This window comes from Empidonax traillii, unplaced genomic scaffold, assembly GCF_003031625.1.
Source record: "Empidonax traillii isolate 1590-97213 ecotype Southwest subspecies unplaced genomic scaffold, ASM303162v1 scaffold87:size1256882, whole genome shotgun sequence".
Taxonomy (NCBI): Eukaryota; Metazoa; Chordata; class Aves; order Passeriformes; family Tyrannidae; genus Empidonax; species Empidonax traillii.
In genome coordinates, this window is record NW_020955280.1 from 1,018,277 (window position 1) to 1,036,326 (window position 18,050).

The 18,050-nt window shown below is 48.4% G+C and overlaps 2 protein-coding genes across 3 annotated transcripts in view; both read left to right on the forward strand.

Annotated features, from left to right (window-relative positions):
* KMT2A (lysine methyltransferase 2A) overlaps window positions 1–16,093 on the forward strand; it is a 40,701-nt gene extending 24,608 nt beyond the window's left edge. For both annotated transcript variants that reach the window (XM_027881391.1, XM_027881392.1), the window contains exons 20-36: window positions 118–224; window positions 367–504; window positions 1,022–1,180; window positions 1,468–1,585; window positions 1,670–1,748; window positions 1,998–2,158; window positions 2,801–2,986; window positions 3,620–7,931; window positions 8,221–8,301; window positions 8,816–8,880; window positions 9,260–9,430; window positions 9,955–10,029; window positions 10,288–10,462; window positions 10,852–10,959; window positions 11,357–11,440; window positions 11,823–11,952; window positions 12,319–16,093. In XM_027881391.1, the coding sequence (XP_027737192.1) occupies window positions 118–224; window positions 367–504; window positions 1,022–1,180; window positions 1,468–1,585; window positions 1,670–1,748; window positions 1,998–2,158; window positions 2,801–2,986; window positions 3,620–7,931; window positions 8,221–8,301; window positions 8,816–8,880; window positions 9,260–9,430; window positions 9,955–10,029; window positions 10,288–10,462; window positions 10,852–10,959; window positions 11,357–11,440; window positions 11,823–11,952; window positions 12,319–12,594 (6,425 nt within the window). In that variant the 3' untranslated portion in view covers window positions 12,595–16,093. The remainder of the gene's footprint in view (window positions 1–117; window positions 225–366; window positions 505–1,021; window positions 1,181–1,467; window positions 1,586–1,669; window positions 1,749–1,997; window positions 2,159–2,800; window positions 2,987–3,619; window positions 7,932–8,220; window positions 8,302–8,815; window positions 8,881–9,259; window positions 9,431–9,954; window positions 10,030–10,287; window positions 10,463–10,851; window positions 10,960–11,356; window positions 11,441–11,822; window positions 11,953–12,318) is intronic.
* A 407-nt stretch (window positions 16,094–16,500) lies between these two features.
* On the forward strand, window positions 16,501–17,865 carry TTC36 (tetratricopeptide repeat domain 36). Its single transcript, XM_027881425.1, has 3 exons — window positions 16,501–16,900; window positions 17,143–17,331; window positions 17,403–17,865. The coding sequence occupies exons 1-3, from the start codon at window positions 16,792–16,794 to the stop codon at window positions 17,669–17,671; spliced, it is 567 nt and encodes a 188-aa protein (XP_027737226.1). The 5' UTR covers window positions 16,501–16,791; the 3' UTR covers window positions 17,672–17,865.
* Window positions 17,866–18,050: the final 185 nt, after the last annotated feature.

Sequence of the window (18,050 nt, forward strand, 5' to 3'; positions counted from 1 at the left end):
TTCTGAGCTGGCTATTGAAAACTCTTTTACCCTGTTCACTTACTGACAATCTCTCCAGGTGAATTTTTGCCTTCCTAAATTTCAAGAATAAACACTGTTCTGTCTTTTAACTCAAAGGCTCTGACAGAAGCAGAGAGGATAGTCCTGAACTGAACCCACCTCCGGATGTAGAAGACAACAGGCAGTGCGCGTTGTGCCTGAAATACGGTGATGACAGTGCTAATGTGAGTATATGCCACGTGCCCATTTCCATAGGAGCCCGTTGAAGCAGCACTGTAGATTGGGTACTGTGGATAGGTGAGGTGGGTTTTATGCATGGTTGTGTCTTGCAGAAATTTGGAAAGAACATTTCCTTCTATTCTTTAGGATGCCGGGCGTCTTCTCTATATCGGCCAAAACGAATGGACACATGTGAACTGTGCTTTGTGGTCAGCAGAAGTGTTTGAAGATGATGATGGTTCTCTGAAAAATGTGCATATGGCTGTGATCCGGGGAAAACAGCTGGTGGGTACAAGCAAAGAACATTTTGTTAAACTTCACAGTGATTTAGAATCTAAGACAGGAGAATCTAAGACAGGAGCCCAGCTAAAAGATGCCTTGTGTGTGTTTGTTCTGCTCTGTCCTTTCTTGCAGTATTTTTTTTAACGCTATAACAGAACTGAATGAAGGTATTTGAAAAGTTGTTTTATCATTGCTCAGTTCAGAAATATATATATTTCTGATATATATATATCAGATAAAGTGAAGCTTGCAAATGTGAGAGTTGGATATGGAGCTCAAGCAGGAAAGTCTGAGACCTGGAGGAACCAGTCCGCAAATGCAAAAGTTCTTCTTTGTGAGGGTTCCTTCTTCCTCTCACCTCCTCCTCCATGTCACACTTTTGCATGTGAGTCACTGTAGTGAAATGGAATGACAATGAAGTCTAAACTTCTGTCTGTGTCAAAAAAAAAAACCTGACAACAGTAATGGTGGTCTTGTTTCAGAAGAGATTGAATTTTAACTTTTTTTTTTCCTTTTGCAGAGATGTGAGTTCTGCCAGAAGTCAGGCGCCACAGTAGGCTGCTGCCTCACTTCCTGTACCAGTAACTATCATTTCATGTGCTCACGAGCCAAGAACTGTGTCTTTCTGGATGATAAGAAAGTTTACTGCCAGAGGCATCGTGACTTGATCAAAGGAGAGGTGAGATTCTTCTGTCCCGGTCTGCCTCACACTCTGAAGGTGGGATTAGCCTGTAACTATGAGCACTTTTTAGAAGTTCATGTTGCGGGTGTTCCTCACTAACGAGGGCTGGACAGCAGTGCTCTTAGAAAGATGTCAGTGGTACAACTGGCCTGAGGCAGTTTGGCAAGTGGTGCTGTGTGGCAGTTCAAAAACTGAAAGACCTAACTGAGGATTGAGTAGGACAGGCTGCATAGCATACATGTGGTGGTTCCTATAACAAGTAGTTTTGTGGTTTCTTGTTCCAGGTGGTTCCGGAGAATGGGTTTGAAGTTCTTAGGAGAGTTTTTGTGGACTTTGAAGGGATCAGTTTGAGAAGAAAATTTCTTAGTGGCTTGGAACCAGAGAACATCCACATGATGATTGGTATGATCTAGTCTCTGGATACTTGATCCACTTTTGGTGCTGGAATGTGGTTCACAGAACTGGTCTGTTCCTCTCTCTGCTCAGGTTCAATGACAATAGACTGTTTAGGAATTCTGAATGACCTCTCGGACTGTGAAGATAAGTTGTTTCCCATCGGCTATCAGTGAGTATAAGCTGTTTCATGATTTGATGTCTTTCAGTATATTTCATGCCAAACCAGAACTGAAATAACATGGGAAAATTGACTGTAGGTTTCCTACACTGTTGAGGAATCTCTGATTAAGCTGGGTGTGCATCATGTTGTGCCAGGAGGCCTTTGGCCTGTGTAGTCTTGAGAAACTGAAAATTTGAAACAGGAAAGAGGTTTATTCAACTGTTGAGTAAACTGCTTTATGTTTGAATTATCTTCCAGGTGCTCCAGGGTGTACTGGAGCACAACAGATGCCAGGAAGCGCTGCGTGTATACCTGCAAGATCATGGAGTGCCGACCTCCAGTCATAGAACCTGACATTAACAGCACTGTAGAGCACGATGACAACAGAACAATTGCCCATAGCCCAGTTTCCCTTACAGGTAATCTTTTAAGGACTTCATAGAAGTATATTCTCTGTATGGTTTTGCCACAATGCATCTCTTAAACAGATTTGGACTAAAATCCACTCAGGCTTCCAAATTATGTTACAGCATCTTAAGACTTTAAGGTTCTGAATGTACTGCTAACTTTGAAAACTTGAGCCAAATGAACACTGCTACAGGAAAGATTTCTAGTCTACAGCTTATAGAATTTTCTAGTGATCTAAAATTTCAAACTGTACTTGAAGTGTCAGTGTTGGTCTGTAATATGGGGGTTCAATACTGTGTGGAATAGCCATATTGTGCGACTTAAGTATTTCCAAATTGTTTCCATGTATCCAAGGGTAAAGCAGTGAAAGATTTTTAAAACATTTATAGTTGTCATTGTCAACATAGAATCCTAAACTCTATAAATAGGTAATGGAATTTGTTGTGTAAGCTGAGCATTAATGTATTGCTACAAGTATTTGAAAATGTTCTTATGAGAAGAAACCAGATATTATCTGATGGCAAATCTTTGTGTTTATTTAGAAACATCTTGATTCTCAAAATGGAAACCAATAGCAGTATATACTTAATCAGGTCAGAGCTTTTAGAGTTCAGTGATGTCTTATACTATTGTTTCTCTTTTGTATAAAACAGAAACTCTACCGAAAGACAGCCAAAATACACCTGAAATTGTAAACCCACCATCACCAGATCGTCCCTTGCATTCTCAGACCACTAGTTCCTGTTACTATCCAGTGGTCTCAAAGGGCCCGAGGATCAGAGCACCAAGTTATCCATCCACACAGAGGTCTCCTGGCTCTAGGCCGTTGCCTTCTGCAGGTATTTCTAGTACTGTTGACTTTGAGGTTTGGTTTGGAAATATTTTTGTTTAGTTCATGCCTTATTTTTGGCTTCTTTCAGAATGGGATGTTAAGTTACTGTTTCTAGAGAAAGGAGTGAAATGGCAATAAGCTTGGGGAGGGGAAAGTTCTGACAATACGCAGTAGAGATGGCTTGTTGAGAAATGTACGACTGACACAAACATTCCCCTGGGATAAAGAAGGCAGCATTTGGGCAATATAGTAGTAGTGATCCAGAAGAGCTGTGATAAAAGTTAGGGACTTAACATCTCGGTCAGTATTTTTCTAGAGAGAGTCAGAAATCTGGTATTGTAATTCAGTTGCTATTTCTGTATGAGTGAGTCATGTTTTGTTTCAAACTGATGTTGAAAATTCACATCTAAAGTTGAGATACCAAACCCTGAGATGAAAACTTGTCAGCCCCACATAGTGAATCCTGGTTGACGATATCAGGTTTTTAACACCTATTTTAAGTATCATATGATGTTGGTGCTGTTTGGCTGAAAGGTTTCATTAGGGTTTAATTTCTTGTGTTATATATGAAGAAATAGGGTGTGCATTGATTGTGAAGGTTTCAGGCCATCTGACAATCTTTCTTGCCTTCTTTTCTCAGGAAGTCCTACCCCAGTGACCCATGAAATAGTGACAGTAGGAGATCCTTTGCTGTCCTCAGGACTTAAGAGCATTGGTTCTCGGAGACACAGCACCTCTTCTTTGTCACAGCAGCAATCAAAACTCCGACTGATTTCCCCTGCACGAGCTGGGAACACTTACTCCAGGCATGGTGTGTCTCCAGTTTCCAGCATGGGGGCCTCTTCAGAACATGAACTGACCATCAAAAGTACCGACCGCTTTGCGGGGTCAGTGAACACGGGTCCTCCAAGTGCTCCAGTTCAAAGTTGCTCTACCAGTTCAGGCTCGCAGAAAACAGCACCTACAACTGGAAGTAAAACTTACCAGCTGGATTCATCTCCATCTATGGAAGGGAAACATTCCAGCAGTTCAGATTTGATAGCCAAAGGTGCACCTTCTAAGGGAGAAAAAATGAAAGCGGTGACCTCGAAGGACCCAGATTATTCAGCTCATGCTTTTGCCTCTGGAGGAAGCTCCAAAGTGTCCACTCAGTCAACCAGTTCATCAGGCGCAGAAGTGAATGTTAAAATAGGAACCTTTCAAGAGTGCTCAGGATCATTTTCTTCCAAAGAAGCAATGGCCTTTCCACCTTTGCATCAGAGAGGCCCAAGGAAAGACAGAGATCAGCATGTGGAACCTGTACAGCCAGAGAAAACAACTGTGGTTGATGAGATGGATGCAAAGACCTTGAAGTCCACTGGAGTAAACAGCAGATCTCCTGCAGCAAGTGAGCAAGTAGTTTCTGCCCCCAGAGAGAGGCGTCAGAAGGGCAAAAAGTTAATGAAAGACAGTTTTAAGGAGAAACATTCCCTGAAATCTCTTACAGAGTCAGGTCAAGCAGTAGGCAGTGATGAAGGAAACCTGAAACCAGAATTTGGCCATCAGAGCTTGGCAACTGAACAAATTGGCCAGAGGTTATGTAATAATATTCCTGCTGAAAAAGCTGGTGAGAAGTCTCCACCTTCACAAGGGCCATCTAAAGCATCATCAGTACAGGTTGAAGCAGCCCCTAAGGAATCGCAGGCACCCAGAAAACGCACCGTTAAAGTCACTCTGACTCCTCTCAAGATGGAAAGTGAAAACCAGTCTAAAAATGCACAGCAGGAAAGTGATGCTGAAACTCAGTCTGCCGGGTTAGACCTGGCTGCTCTGGCTGAGCCCTCCTCAGCTTCAGAAAGCCCAGAAGAGAACCCTGTAGTTCAGGGAAGTCCAAATGAAGCGCCAGCACAGGAATCTCAACATAACACGTATGAAAATTTGCCCATTCAGGATAACAACTTGATGCTCCAAGATGGGGCTAAAGCTCAAGAAGAAGGCTCATACAAGCGGAGGTATCCACGGAGAAGTGCTCGGGCCAGATCCAATATGTTCTTTGGACTGACTCCTCTGTATGGTGTGAGGTCCTATGGAGAGGAAGACATTCCCTTCTACAGTAACTCAACTGGCAAGAAGCGAGGGAAGCGGTCTGCAGAAGGACAAGTGGATGGCGCAGATGACTTGAGCACGTCAGATGAAGATGACTTATACTACTATAATTTCACAAGGACGGTGGTTTCCTCGAACACGGAGGAGAGGCTTGCATCCCATAGCTTATTCAGGGAGGAGGACCAGTGTGATCTTCCAAAAATCTCACAGCTAGATGGTGTGGATGATGGAACTGAAAGTGATACAAGTGTAACAGCAACAACCAGAAAAGTCAGCCAGGTAACTAAAAGGAGTGGCAAAGAAAATGGGACAGAGAACTTAAAGATGGATAGAACTGAAGAAGCTGGAGAGAAAGTACAAGTCACCAAGAGCTCCACTGTCCACAAAACTGACCCCAAGATCGATAACTGCCACCCTGTGAGCAGGGTTAAAGCACAGGGTCAGGACTCACTGGAAGTGCAGCTGAGCTCATTGGAAACAGGCCGCAGGACTCACACAAGCACACCCTCCGACAAGAACTTACTGGACACTTTCAACACAGAACTTCTGAAATCCGACTCTGACAATAACAACAGCGATGACTGTGGGAATATCCTCCCTTCCGACATCATGGACTTTGTACTGAAGAACACACCATCTATGCAGGCACTGGGAGAAAGTCCAGAGTCGTCATCATCTGAACTCCTGACGCTTGGAGAAGGTTTAGGTCTCGACAGCAACCGTGGCAAGGATATGGGTTTGTTTGAGGTGTTCTCCCAGCAGCTACCCACTGCTGAGCCTGTGGACAGCAGCGTCTCTTCCTCCATATCAGCAGAGGAGCAGTTTGAATTGCCACTGGAGCTTCCTTCCGATCTCTCTGTTCTGACCACTCGCAGCCCTACGGTGCCCAGCCAAAATCACAACAGGCTTGCTGTCATCTCAGAGTCTTCGCTTTCCTCTTCAGGAGACAGGTCAATGCTTGCCTTGCCTTCCACAGAGTCTGGGGAAAAGAGAGTGACAGTTACAGAAAAATCTGCCACAGGGGAAGGCGATACAGCTCTCCTGAGTCCAGGGGTAGACCCAAGCCCCGAAGGACACATGACTCCCGATCATTTCATCCAGGGTCACATAGATGCAGAGCATATAGCCAGCCCACCCTGTGGCCCCGTCGAACAAGGGCATGGCAACAACCAGGATTTAACAAGAAACAGTGGAACTCCGGGTATCCAGGTGCCGGTATCACCCACTGTTCCCCTCCAGAGCCAGAAGTACGTGCCAAACTCCACAGACAGTCCTGGCCCCTCACAGATCTCCAACGCTGCGGTGCAGACAACGCCACCCCACCTCAAGCCACCTGCAGAAAAACTTCTGGTAGTCAATCAAAACATGCAGCCCCTGTATGTCCTCCAAACTCTTCCGAACGGTGTCACCCAAAAGATACAGTTGACACCTTCTGTTAGTTCTGCACAGAGCGTGATGGAGAGCAACGCTTCAGTGCTGGGGCCCATGGGGAGCGGGCTCACACTGACCACAGGATTAAATCCAAGCTTGCCTTCATCTCAGTCGTTATTCCCTCCCACAAGCAAGGGTCTGCTGCCCATGTCCCATCACCAGCATATACATCCCTTCTCCACAGCTGCTCAGACTGGCTTCCCACCCAACATCAGCAGTCCTTCGCCAGGTCTTCTGATTGGGGTGCAACCACCTCCCGATCCTCAGCTCTTAGTGTCTGAAGCTAGTCAGAGGACAGACCTTGGTACCACTGTTTCTACACCAGCTGCTGCCCTAGGCAAGAAACGGCCCATATCTCGTCTGCAGTCACGGAAGAACAAAAAGCTGGCTCCCTCCGGGACCGCTTCTGCTATAGCTCCTCCTGACATGGTCTCCAACATGACCTTAATTAATTTTGCTCCTTCCCAAATTTCCAACCACCCACTGGATTTGGGAACCATTGCGAATTCAACATCCCAAAGAACTGTCCCCAATATTATCAAAAGGTCTAAGTCTGGAGTCATGTATTTTGAGCAAACATCTTTGCTCCCGCAAGGTGGGACCACTACTGCAGTCAGCACGTCTCCCAGCGTTATTGGTCCAGATGCCAGTCACCTTCCAGCAGGGCCTGTATCGGGCCTAACATCAAGTTCCTCAGTGCTGAACGTTGTATCCATGCAGGCCACGGCAGCCCCTACTACTGGTGGGTCAGTTCCTGGTCATGTTTTGGGACAAAGTTCTGTAACATTAACAAGCCCTGGATTATTAGGGGACCTTGGTTCGATAAGCAACCTCCTGATCAAAGCCAGTCAGCAAAGCCTTGGTCTTCAGGAGCAGCACATGACTTTACCACCAAGTTCTGGGATGTTTTCACAACTGGGAGCAACTCAGACTCCATCTACAGCAGCCATGACAGCTGCATCAAGCATTTGTGTTCTGCCTTCAGCACAGACAATGGGCATGACAGTTGCTCCATCATCTGCTGACCCAGAAGGCTCGTACCAGCTCCAGCACATGACACAGCTCTTAGCCAGCAAAACTGGGGTTACTTCCTCCCAGCTGGACCTTAGCACGGCTTCAGCAACAACACAGTTGTCGAGCTTTCCACAGCTGGTTGATGCTCCAAACAACACTGGACTCGAACAAGGGAAGGCTTCCTCATCAGTGATGCATGCCAGCTCAGCATCTCCGGGAGGCTCCCCATCACCTGGTCAGCAGTCTGCAAGTAGCTCCCTGCTGGGTCCCACAAAAATGAAGCCAAAAATCAAACGCATCCAGCCACTGTTAGACAAAGGGAATGGAAAGAAGCACAAAACTTCTCACGTATGGGCCGGTTCGTGCGAAGTTCACGCTCCCGACAGAGGGGCCATTGCTGTACCCCAGGTCCCAGTTACAGGGTAAGAGGATTAGAGTTTGGTTTTGCTCATCCTTGAAGTTTTTTAACAGCATGAGAAAGAATCTTACACTAGTTTCTCCAGCAAATTCTGCAAGTCAAGGCAAATAGTGAAGTGTAAGCTTTGATTCTGTGGTGCTGGAAGTGTGATCTGGTTCCTCATACCATAGGAGCAGCTGTTACTAGTTGTGTAGTTCTGCAGAACTGGTAGACCTGCTCCTGCTTCCCAGTCCTGTTTAGAGCACACATGGCTTGGCAGGTATTTTGAATGTTCCCAAATCTTTTTCTTCCAGGACTCCTGCTGTGAAGGCAGATGCACAGGATGCAGCAAGCATAGATCAGCCATCGCAGAAGCCATGTGGGCAGTCTGCAGGGTAAGGGATGAACAGACCTTTCCATGGGATTCTGCTCACTTGAGCTGAAGGATATTTGTACAGAGAATGCGGGAAGTCTGGCTTTCCTAGTTGAAATGTCTGAGGAGCTTTCAGTGGGGAGCACACTGTCACATTTAGTTGCAATATGGAACCATTTTGTATTCAGCTGTGTGTAGCTCTGGGAAGCTCAGTGCCTGCTGAGGAGACACTCATGCAATGGTGCCTGATCATGTGTTAGCACACACCTTATTCTTGAGTGGGGCTGACACAGAGCAGCTCACAGGCAGTGTGAAATTAGGCTGCGGCCCACAGACCAACAGAGGTTGCAAACAGAAATGCTACTGAGTAGAATCTTTTTGTTTGTTCGTTTCCAATTGAACTGGTGTCAGAATATTCGACCTCAAAGAAGGTTCTTTCTATCTAGTTCTCAAGATTTCATAGACTACTGCTCAGGGTTGGTGAGGAAGCTGGTTGTTAACTATTTTTCTCCATGTTCTCTTCCTTCCCTCTCAAGGCAAATGGCAGTGCTCCCAGAATCTCAATCAACACAGAACTCAGTAAATGAGCAAGAAAATGCAGGTACATCACTTCTTCAAAAACAACGAGTCTTGGGGTTCTCCAGGACCAGGAAAGTGGTGTTTGAAATCTTGATTTTTGTGTGTCTCATTCTCTCAAGAAAAGGCTGAGATATAACTGGTATTATTCTTGCTATGAAGGGCAGAAAGGTTTGTTTGCTATTAATAGATCTTGGACAAATAGTTTTGTCTCTATTTTTAGTTTGTGAGAATTTCAGCACTTGAGATTTCACACTCTTATTTCAACACTCTAGAATATTTTCTTGACTGGATTTGCTGGTAAAAAGGCAAGTCAGTAAGACATTTTCAATTGTGGAACAACAGGTGGAAAAAGCATCATTCTTCCCAGTTCCCATCTTCATGCAGGCTCCTGTCTTTTCTAGGCTCAAAAGCTCTCGAGGAAGAAGAGAGCACTTTCAGCTCCCCTCTTATGTATTGGCTTCAGCAAGAACAAAAGAGGAAAGAGTGTCTTGGTGAGAAGAAACCAAAAAAAGGTTTGGTTTTTGAGATCTCTAGTGATGATGGTTTTCAGATCTGCGCAGAAAGCATTGAAGGTGAGAACCATGCAGTGTTGGTTGTACTGATTTTAGCTGTCGTTACTAGAACCAAAACTGCGACTTCTGAGGGCCTCCTACTTGCTTTTTTATAGATTAAAAAAACCAGAAGTCTCTTAGTTTACAGCCCTAGAACAAGCTTTGTTCATGACCGTGTCTAGATTCTATTTATTTTCTTTTTTTTCAGTAGGATATATTTAGTGAAATATATATTGCTGTCTCATTTTGTTTTATGAATTGACCAATGGTATTCAACCTTAGTTTGTCAAGAAATAGGCAGTGTGGATCACACAATGGAGTATTGGGTATCCAGACTTTTCCTCCAGACTAAATGCAGTATACCCTGCCTTCCCTTTATGCCAAACTGAATTTTGGAGAGGATGGAAGCAATTAAGATCCAAGAATCTTAATTCATGGTCTGTGGAAGGTTGAAAACTTCATATTCTCCAATTAGTTTATTTAAATATGAGCACCCTAGTGCTTGAATATTCAGTCACCGTTTGTCATCTGTTTGTATGCTGCAGATGCGTGGAAGTCACTGACTGACAAGGTCCAGGAAGCCCGTTCGAATGCCCGCCTGAAGCAGCTGTCCTTTGCAGGTAACACCCTGCCCAGACAAACAGATCTCTCCATGAGCATCTTGGAGTCTTAAGAGTTTTCAATTCAGCTGCTACCTGATTTATGGAGGGTAATTTCTTCCCAGTGGAAGGATTGGAAACTCTAACATGGAAGGCAATAACTAATGCTGTGCTGCTGTGACAGCTGTGTAGTGCCCCTGCTGTCTGTGACAAGCTGCTGTATCTTTCTGCTCCAAGTCTGCACTGACAGTGTTTGTTGTGCTCTATTTCTTATTCCAGGTGTGAATGGTTTGAGGATGCTGGGGATTATCCATGACACTGTTGTGTTCCTGATTGAGCAACTGTACGGAGCAAAGCACTGCCACAACTACAAGTTCAGATTTCACAAGCCAGAGGAGGCCAATGAACCTCCTCTGAACCCACATGGCTCTGCTCGGGCCGAAGTCCACCTGAGGTAAGTGTGAGTTTTGTTGATGTTGGGGTTAACGCCCATTGCCTCAATAACTACTGCCATGGCAGGGCAGGAGCAACAAACCTCCACAGCTCTAAAGCTCTTGGTTAAATGTTACCAACTGGCACATAAAAATCAACTATTTGGCATCTTTGCAGTCTGCACATTTTCCTGTGCCACTTTGTGACCTGTTGCTTGGTTTAACAATGCTTTCCTGACTGGGGCTGTTATTGGGGGTTCTCAGAACCTGCTGTGCCTTACCCTGATGCACAGAGGCTTTAAGAGAGGACAGAGTGGGGAAGGTGTGAGACAGCAAACGTGTCAGACTGTTGTGGCAACCACATGTTTTTCAGTCAGTGTAACGAACTCCCTTTGGTTTCTTTAAATTGCAGGAAATCTGCATTTGATATGTTTAATTTCTTGGCTTCTAAACACCGACAGCCACCAGAATACAACCCAAATGATGAGGAAGAGGAAGAAGTGCAGCTGAAATCGGCCCGGTATGCAGCAGGGTTTAAAGGTTCAAAGGGGAAAATAATGTTGTGGTGTTAAAAATGAGCAGATGGGGCTTAATTATGCGTTATGCGCTTTGATGGGTGTTGAAACCTTGAAAGCTGCCAAGAACTACCAGACATAGAGGTGACACTTTCAATAGCAGGAGAGGTGACAGCTGAAGGTGACCATCAGACCACTCTGCCTTTGAATGTTTCTTTTCCTTGTAAAACAACATGATGGGAATTTGGGGAGGAAATTATCTTTTACATATATATGAAAACACTGCATTGATTTTGATTGTGTTCTCTATGGGCTACAGTGTCACAGTGTCTGAATTAATCTGTCTTGGAAAGGGCCTCAGATAATATGTGGTTGTCACTCAGCAGCACCTCTTTGTTCTAGGAGGGCGACCAGTATGGATCTGCCAATGCCCATGCGCTTCCGGCACTTGAAGAAGACCTCCAAGGAGGCAGTTGGTGTCTACAGGTACAGTTTTGCTTTGGCACTGCTGCCTCTAGGATAGGAGACAGTGGAAACTGACAACTTTCTGCAAAGCCAGACTGCAAAATGCAGGGGAAAAAGCCAGCTTGGGCTTTTTACCTCCTTCTCCCTGCCCAAGTTATGTATTTTAAAAGTAATCCTCAGGACAAACCACTTGCTCCATGCTGTCTTACTTTGGCAGTAGCTGAGCTGTGTGCTCAGATGTGGGCAGAGAGACCTTGGCGTTGTTCGTGTTCTGTTAGAGAAGGGTAACGATAAAACAGTGGTCCTTGTCACAAATAACCCATTTTCTGCAGCCTTTGCAATCTAATGTTCCTCAGCTTCACTTGTCTTCTTTGAAATAATCACTTTTCTTGTTGCATTTTAGGTCTCCCATTCATGGCCGGGGTCTGTTCTGCAAAAGGAACATCGATGCAGGTGAGATGGTGATCGAATATTCAGGCAATGTCATTCGCTCCATCCTCACTGACAAACGAGAGAAATACTACGACAGTAAGGTGAGTTTTGGGCTTTTGTAGACGTTCTTAAAGAATTTGGGAGAACTAGAAAGTGACTGTGAAGGTAGGACAGGCCTATATGAAAACTGTGTTTGGAACATCACAAATTGGGTTTACAGACTACCTGGGATATTTCCATTCTTGCTAGAGCTTTAGAGGCACTTCTGATTCTCTCCTGTGGGCTGGGTGGGGTCTCAGGCCAGTCTCAGTGAGTGCAGGAATAAAATGATTCAGGTAGGAGTCCATGAGGCCCAGTGGAGAGAGGCTACAGACCCACTCACAGGCTCATCTTCGGAGCCGAGCTGTCTGCTGGGGTGTCTGTGCCTGCCCTGCCCGCGCTGACCCTCCTCTGTCCTCCCTGTGCAGGGCATCGGGTGCTACATGTTCCGCATTGACGACTCTGAAGTGGTGGATGCCACCATGCACGGGAACGCGGCCCGTTTCATCAACCACTCCTGTGAGCCCAACTGCTACTCCCGGGTCATCAACATCGATGGCCAGAAACACATTGTCATCTTCGCCATGCGCAAAATCTACCGAGGGGAAGAGCTCACTTATGACTACAAGTTCCCCATTGAAGACGCCAGCAACAAACTGCCCTGTAACTGCGGCGCCAAGAAGTGCAGGAAGTTTTTAAACTAGAACTTCTGTCAGCTGCAAGTGAGCCCTGGAGGGCCTGGGGTGAAACCAGAACTTCGGCTGAGCCCCTCCCCGGCTGCTTGGACGGGATGGAGAGGCTGGAAGCAGGAGTGAAGATGGGCTGGGCTCAGGGACCTGACTGGCAGCTGTGTTTGTCCGAGTCCACATCTTCATGTCTTGCATGTGCACACTCACCCTTGTGAGAGACGCGGGCGGCTGGAGAAGATCCTCAGCGTGGTTATGTTTTTGCTATTCTCATTTCCCCCTGCCCCCATATTTGTTTCTCAGACTGGGGCTAATGAGTGGGAGAGGGGAGGGGAGGTCAGCCCAGGCACAGGGCAGCGACCGTGGGTCCTGTCCCTTTTTGTCTCCTGGCTCAGAGCTCTCCTCTGAGGGCTGAGTCAGCAGTTGGGTAGCACAGAGTTTGAGTGAGCTTTTCTCCTGGGAAGAGGGGCTGTGTCTTGCTGACAGTTCTCCCCCCAGGGACTGGGTGTCTGCAAAACACTATCTATGAGCGGGAGGCTGCCCTGCCTGCGTGGGGCTCTGTGGTGCAGGGGGTTGGCTCAGCTGCCTCCACAAGGAGAGCAGAACAGAGCAGCCCCAACTAGACAGAAGGGAGTTTGGGAACTCCTGGCATTTTTTGGCAGAGAGGGCTTGTGCCAGCAGTTGGGGTGCTGTAAATCTTTGCCAGCAAAGGCTCCCACTTCAGCACTGCCCTCCCTGGTTGTGTGGGAGGGAAGTGCTCCTCTCAGGGTCTTGTCTGCAGCAACTGGCATCCTCCTCTGCTCAGCAAGCTCCTGGCACTGCCAACCAGCAGTGTCTTGGCCACTGTGGAGCTGGTTTGAGGGATGGGACAGAAGTCTTAAGGAGAGAGGGGTGCAAGGTGGCCCCGGGCTCGGCCACACACCGCTGTAGGGCAGGAGCTAGGAAGGAATGGTGTGGGGGCACCCGCTCTGCTCCGCCATGCCATGCTGTCCCAGGGCCAGGGGGCAGGCAGAAGAGTGACCCTGGGCAGGTGCCTGTCATGGTTTGTTTTCTCGGTGTAGTCACGTGTTCCACGAAAGGTGTGGAAAGGGCACCAAAATGGAGCCAAAGTTCTCTGCAGAGACAAGGCCAAGCACCAGCCAACCTTGTCCGCACAGCATCCCAAAACCCACAGGAAACATGTGAGGTGGTGGCTCAGGAACCAAGCAGGGTCTGGGCAAGTCTAGGGACACCACCGTCCTGGTTGGAGTGGTGCAAGTCCTCCTCCCCACGGGGTCTGCCCTGTGCCTCAGAGCAAAACCCGAGAGAGAAGTGAGAGCCCCTGGCAGCGACGACATTGGATTCTGCTCTGTTCTGTTTACAGTTTAGTATTTAAGGTTTTATAAATGTAAATATATTTTGTATATTTTTCTATGAGAAGCACTTCATAGGGGAAAGCACTTATGACGAGGCTTTTTAAACAGTGGTATTATCCTAATTTAAGAGAATCTCTTTTTAATGATTTTTTTATTTTCATAGGACGGTTCTAGGAAATACCTGGCTGGACACAGTCTGAGCCTTTCTCCAGAGGGGGGGGTTGCTTTAGTTTTGTTTTCTACTCTTGTTCTGCCTTTTTGACTTCAGTAACTGTCTCCAGGAGGGTTGGCTGGACCTTAAACTGTACTTGCCCCTAAGGACAGGGGCAGGAGGGAGAGCTGCCCAGTGTGGGAGAAGTTTGGCTCTGTGGGAGGACAGTCTGTGCTCCGGGCAGGAGGTGTGACTCCGCCTTGTCGTGCACTAGCATCTGGCGAGGGTTTAAAAAGGAAAAGCGAGACAGAATGAGAGACGTGACCCTTGATGCCTCTTTTCTGGGAGGCCAGTCTGGGGCACGCGCCTCCTCCTTCAGCCTCTCCCTCAAAGGCAGATGGGTTATTCCGTGCAGAAGGGAAAGCAGGGAGCACTCTTGCTTTCCAGAGCTGTTCCTGTGGGGTAGGTCAGCGGCCATTCCAGGAGCTGCTGGGTCCAAGGGCTTCTCTGAACCGGCACCGGCAGTTGGCGGGGAAGGGACTGGGAACACCTGCTGACTCCCCAGGTCTCTTAAAGGGGCACCCCGAATCTGCACCTCTCGGGTCTTGAGAATTCTTCTTCTGCCCTGAGAAGGAAAAACAGCACTTGGAGGGGCGCGACCTGCCAGTTTCCTTTCGTTATTGCACTGTGTGAGGATAATTTGGTGGTAACTGTTGAAAGCAAAGTCAAGTGACGCTGCATTTGTTACTGAGATGATTTGATGCACTGACAGTTTGGGAACGCACATACCTTGAGGAGTCCGGAGAGTGCCTGCTCTGGGGATCTGGGCCCCGTGGCCCCGGGCATGGCTGCTCTCGGCCCTTTTCCTTCCCTGTTTCTGATGCAGGGTGAGGGCTCAGCCCTCCTTGTGGCAAAGCCCATGAATTTATCCCAGAGCTCAGCTCTGCCGCGCTGCTGCCGCCTCCCGATGTCCTGGCTGCGGGAGGAGGCTCCACTGGGAAGCGCTGCCCAGAGCCACCCCACGTGGGGAGAAGTGGGAAGGAGGGTCGGGGGGAGCCCCCCAAGATCCAAGTGCCAGGCATCCTCCTCCCGCCAGGACCAGCCAAGCCGGCGGGCTGCCCGCTTTGCTGCTATTCCCGTCGCGGCTGCCTTGGCAGGAGCCGCTGTGGCCAGTGAAACTGTCTGTACCCCCAGGGAGCTGTGCCCGGGCCCGTGGGGCGAGCGGCAGCAGGGCCGGGGCAGCCACGGCCGCGGGGACTCAGCCGCCTGCCCGCCCTCGCCCCGGCTGGTCGGGAGCACCCAACTCCCCATGTATGAATGTATATTTTATAAGGACTGACACAGATCATGGTATCTGAAAATACTAAAAAAGGAACTTTAGGGCGTTTATTTTACTTTGTACAAAGCGACATGGTTTTTTTTTTAAAGGAGAAGCGGGTCATTGCAAAGGGCTGGGTATCTTTTCTTTCTGGTTTTCTTTCATTTCAAAGCAATACCAGGTTCTTCAGCAGGACGGTCTGTGCAGAATCATGCCATTCACCCATACACTGGTCCACTCTCGACACTCGCAAATTTTTTTTTATAACTATAAATACAGTATATATAGGAACTAATATAGTAATGCACCGTGTAATGAAGCCTAGTTCAGTATCGGTCCATGGCTTTTAATTCTCTTAACACTATAGATAAGGATTGTGTTACAGTTGCTCACGGCACTGGGAAAGCCTTGCTGCGCATTCCCGCTGGCAGCCAGGGCAGGGAGCCAGGAGTGGGTGGCTCGGCCTTTCCCGGCCCTTCTTGTTACAGTCAGTACTTGTACAACTTGGTTTCTTCCTTTCCTTCCTCTCGTTTTGGTTATGAATGTTGGGGTACCACCTGCATATAGGGAAAATGTGCTCTGTGCTTTCCTGGTATCTTTTTAACGAGGTACAGTAGCTTCGTCTATCAGCCGAGAACTATACTTGTGGTGTTTCTTTTATTGAACTTACAGTCTCTTTAGTAACTACAGGTAGGTGAATAATTGTTAAAAAAAAGAAAAAAAGAAAAAAAAAAGCTCTGCAAAGGCAAGGTTATGTTCTAGAAATACATTTCTTGACAACTTATCATGTATAACAAAACGGTTTTTTTTCTTGTGTTCTTCCAAGCTTCTGGTTGTTTTTGTTGTTTTTGGTTTTTTTTTTTTAAAAAAAGAGGAAACGTGTCTAAAGTACATCAGTGTTAACTCCCTGCCACAGGGAAGAAGGAAATACTTTAATAGTTTTAAAAAATGCTGAAAGCTCTGCAAAAGACTGAATGTAAAAATAAAAAGTGTACATAGTTGTAAAAATACAAAAAAACAAAGGAGTTTTTAAACATGTTTATTTTCTATGCACTTTTTTTTATTTAAGTGATAGTTTAATTAATAAACATGTCAAGTTTATTGCTGCAGAGGGCTGCTCTCCATTTCTTCTTGAAGATTGAGAAGCTGCTTCTTCTCCAGGAAGTTCGCTGGGGACAAGAGCCCCTGGCCAGCACCGAGGGTTGCACAGCGTGCTCGGCGAGGAGCCCTCGGCTCCAGTGCACATGGGGGGCACTGGCTGGGTGGTGGGGCCTCACGCTTGGGCTGTGATAGGATGGGGTAGGGTGAGGTGGGGCTGGCAGTGTGAACATTAACCAACCCACAGCCTGCCCCTGGAACCCCACACAGGCCTCGGTGGCACAGAGGGCACCATGGCCACAGCGAACGACAGGGCTGTCCTGCAGACCATCTTTAACCCCAGCACCCCTTTTGGGGACATCCCAGGGTTGGATGAGGAGGAGGAGGACGTCGAGTTGGAAGGTGAGGCGACGCTGCACTGGGTTCTCACTGGAATTAGTGGAGGGGTCCCCGTGGGGTGTGCAGGCAGGCAGGGAAGGAGGCTCTGCAGGCTGGGAGCAGCTCCTGCCTGAGGCTGGACCTCACCACCTTTCCCTGTGCCTGTTCCCTCCCTGGACTGGAGGTGTAGGGTGGCAGTTAGGCTTGCACCTCGTGGGGTGTCCTGGTGCCACCACTTCCTAGCCAAGGGCTCCTGTTTGCCACAGTGGAAGCTTTTCCGTTGGAGCTGCTGGAGCAGGTGCGGGACCTGGAGCTGCAGGGGGTTTCTGCGGCCGAGTCAGGAGATGTGAGCACGGCCCTGGAACGATTCAGCGAGGCCATTCGCCTGCTGCCTGAGCGCGCCTCGGGCTACAACAACCGGGCCCAGGCCCTGCGCCTGCGGGGGAACGTGGCAGGTGAGCAGCACAGGAGCGGGCGGTCCCCTGCTATTCCTGTACCCCACCGACGCCTCTCTCCCCCTACCCAGGTGCCCTGCAGGACCTGGACACCGCCATCCGCCTGAGTGGCGGGCGCGGCCGTGCCGCTTGCCAGAGCTTCGTGCAGCGTGGCCTCATCCACCGGCTGCAGGCGCGGGACGAGGACGCCCGGCGGGATTTCGAGCGCGCGGCGCGCCTCGGCAGCGCCTTTGCCCGGCGGCAGCTGGTGCTGCTGAACCCGTACTCGGCGCTCTGCAACCAGATGCTCTGCGAGATGCTGGGGCGGCTGCGCAACCCCGATGGCACCGGGAGCGAGTGAGTGGGCCGGGTAGAGCCGTGCTCCCGAGGTGGCCTAGGCAGGCATGTCCTGGCTGCCGGAGAAGGGTCTTTCTCTGGTGCCAGAGATCCTGTTCCTCCTCCTGGCTGATAGCCGGGGACGTGAAGTACCGATGTGCCTTGCTGTGTTTGTCTTGCTCTGCTCCGCTCCCAATAAACCTCCTCCTGTCCCTGGCACTTGGGCTCTGCTTGCGGCGTTGCGGGCGTTGTGCTGCGATTCCCCACCGCGCACAGCCCCGCTGAGGTGGGTGCCCTCGTGGGTGTGAGGCTGGGCCCCTCAGTTGAAGAAGGGAGATGGGGTGCAGGGGGAGGTGCATCCCCTATCCGGGCTGGGTGGTGTGCGGCCTCTCTCGTGTGCAGCG

Excerpts from the sequence above, each read along its gene's own strand:
- TTC36 (XM_027881425.1), top strand. The coding sequence starts at position 16,792 with ATGGCCACAGCGAACGACAGGGCTGTCCTGCAGACCATCTTTAACCCC. Across the intron at positions 16,901-17,142 it reads GGAGGACGTCGAGTTGGAAG|TGGAAGCTTTTCCGTTGGAG; the intron begins GTGAGGCGACGC and ends TGTTTGCCACAG. Across the intron at positions 17,332-17,402 it reads CCTGCGGGGGAACGTGGCAG|GTGCCCTGCAGGACCTGGAC; the intron begins GTGAGCAGCACA and ends CCCCCTACCCAG.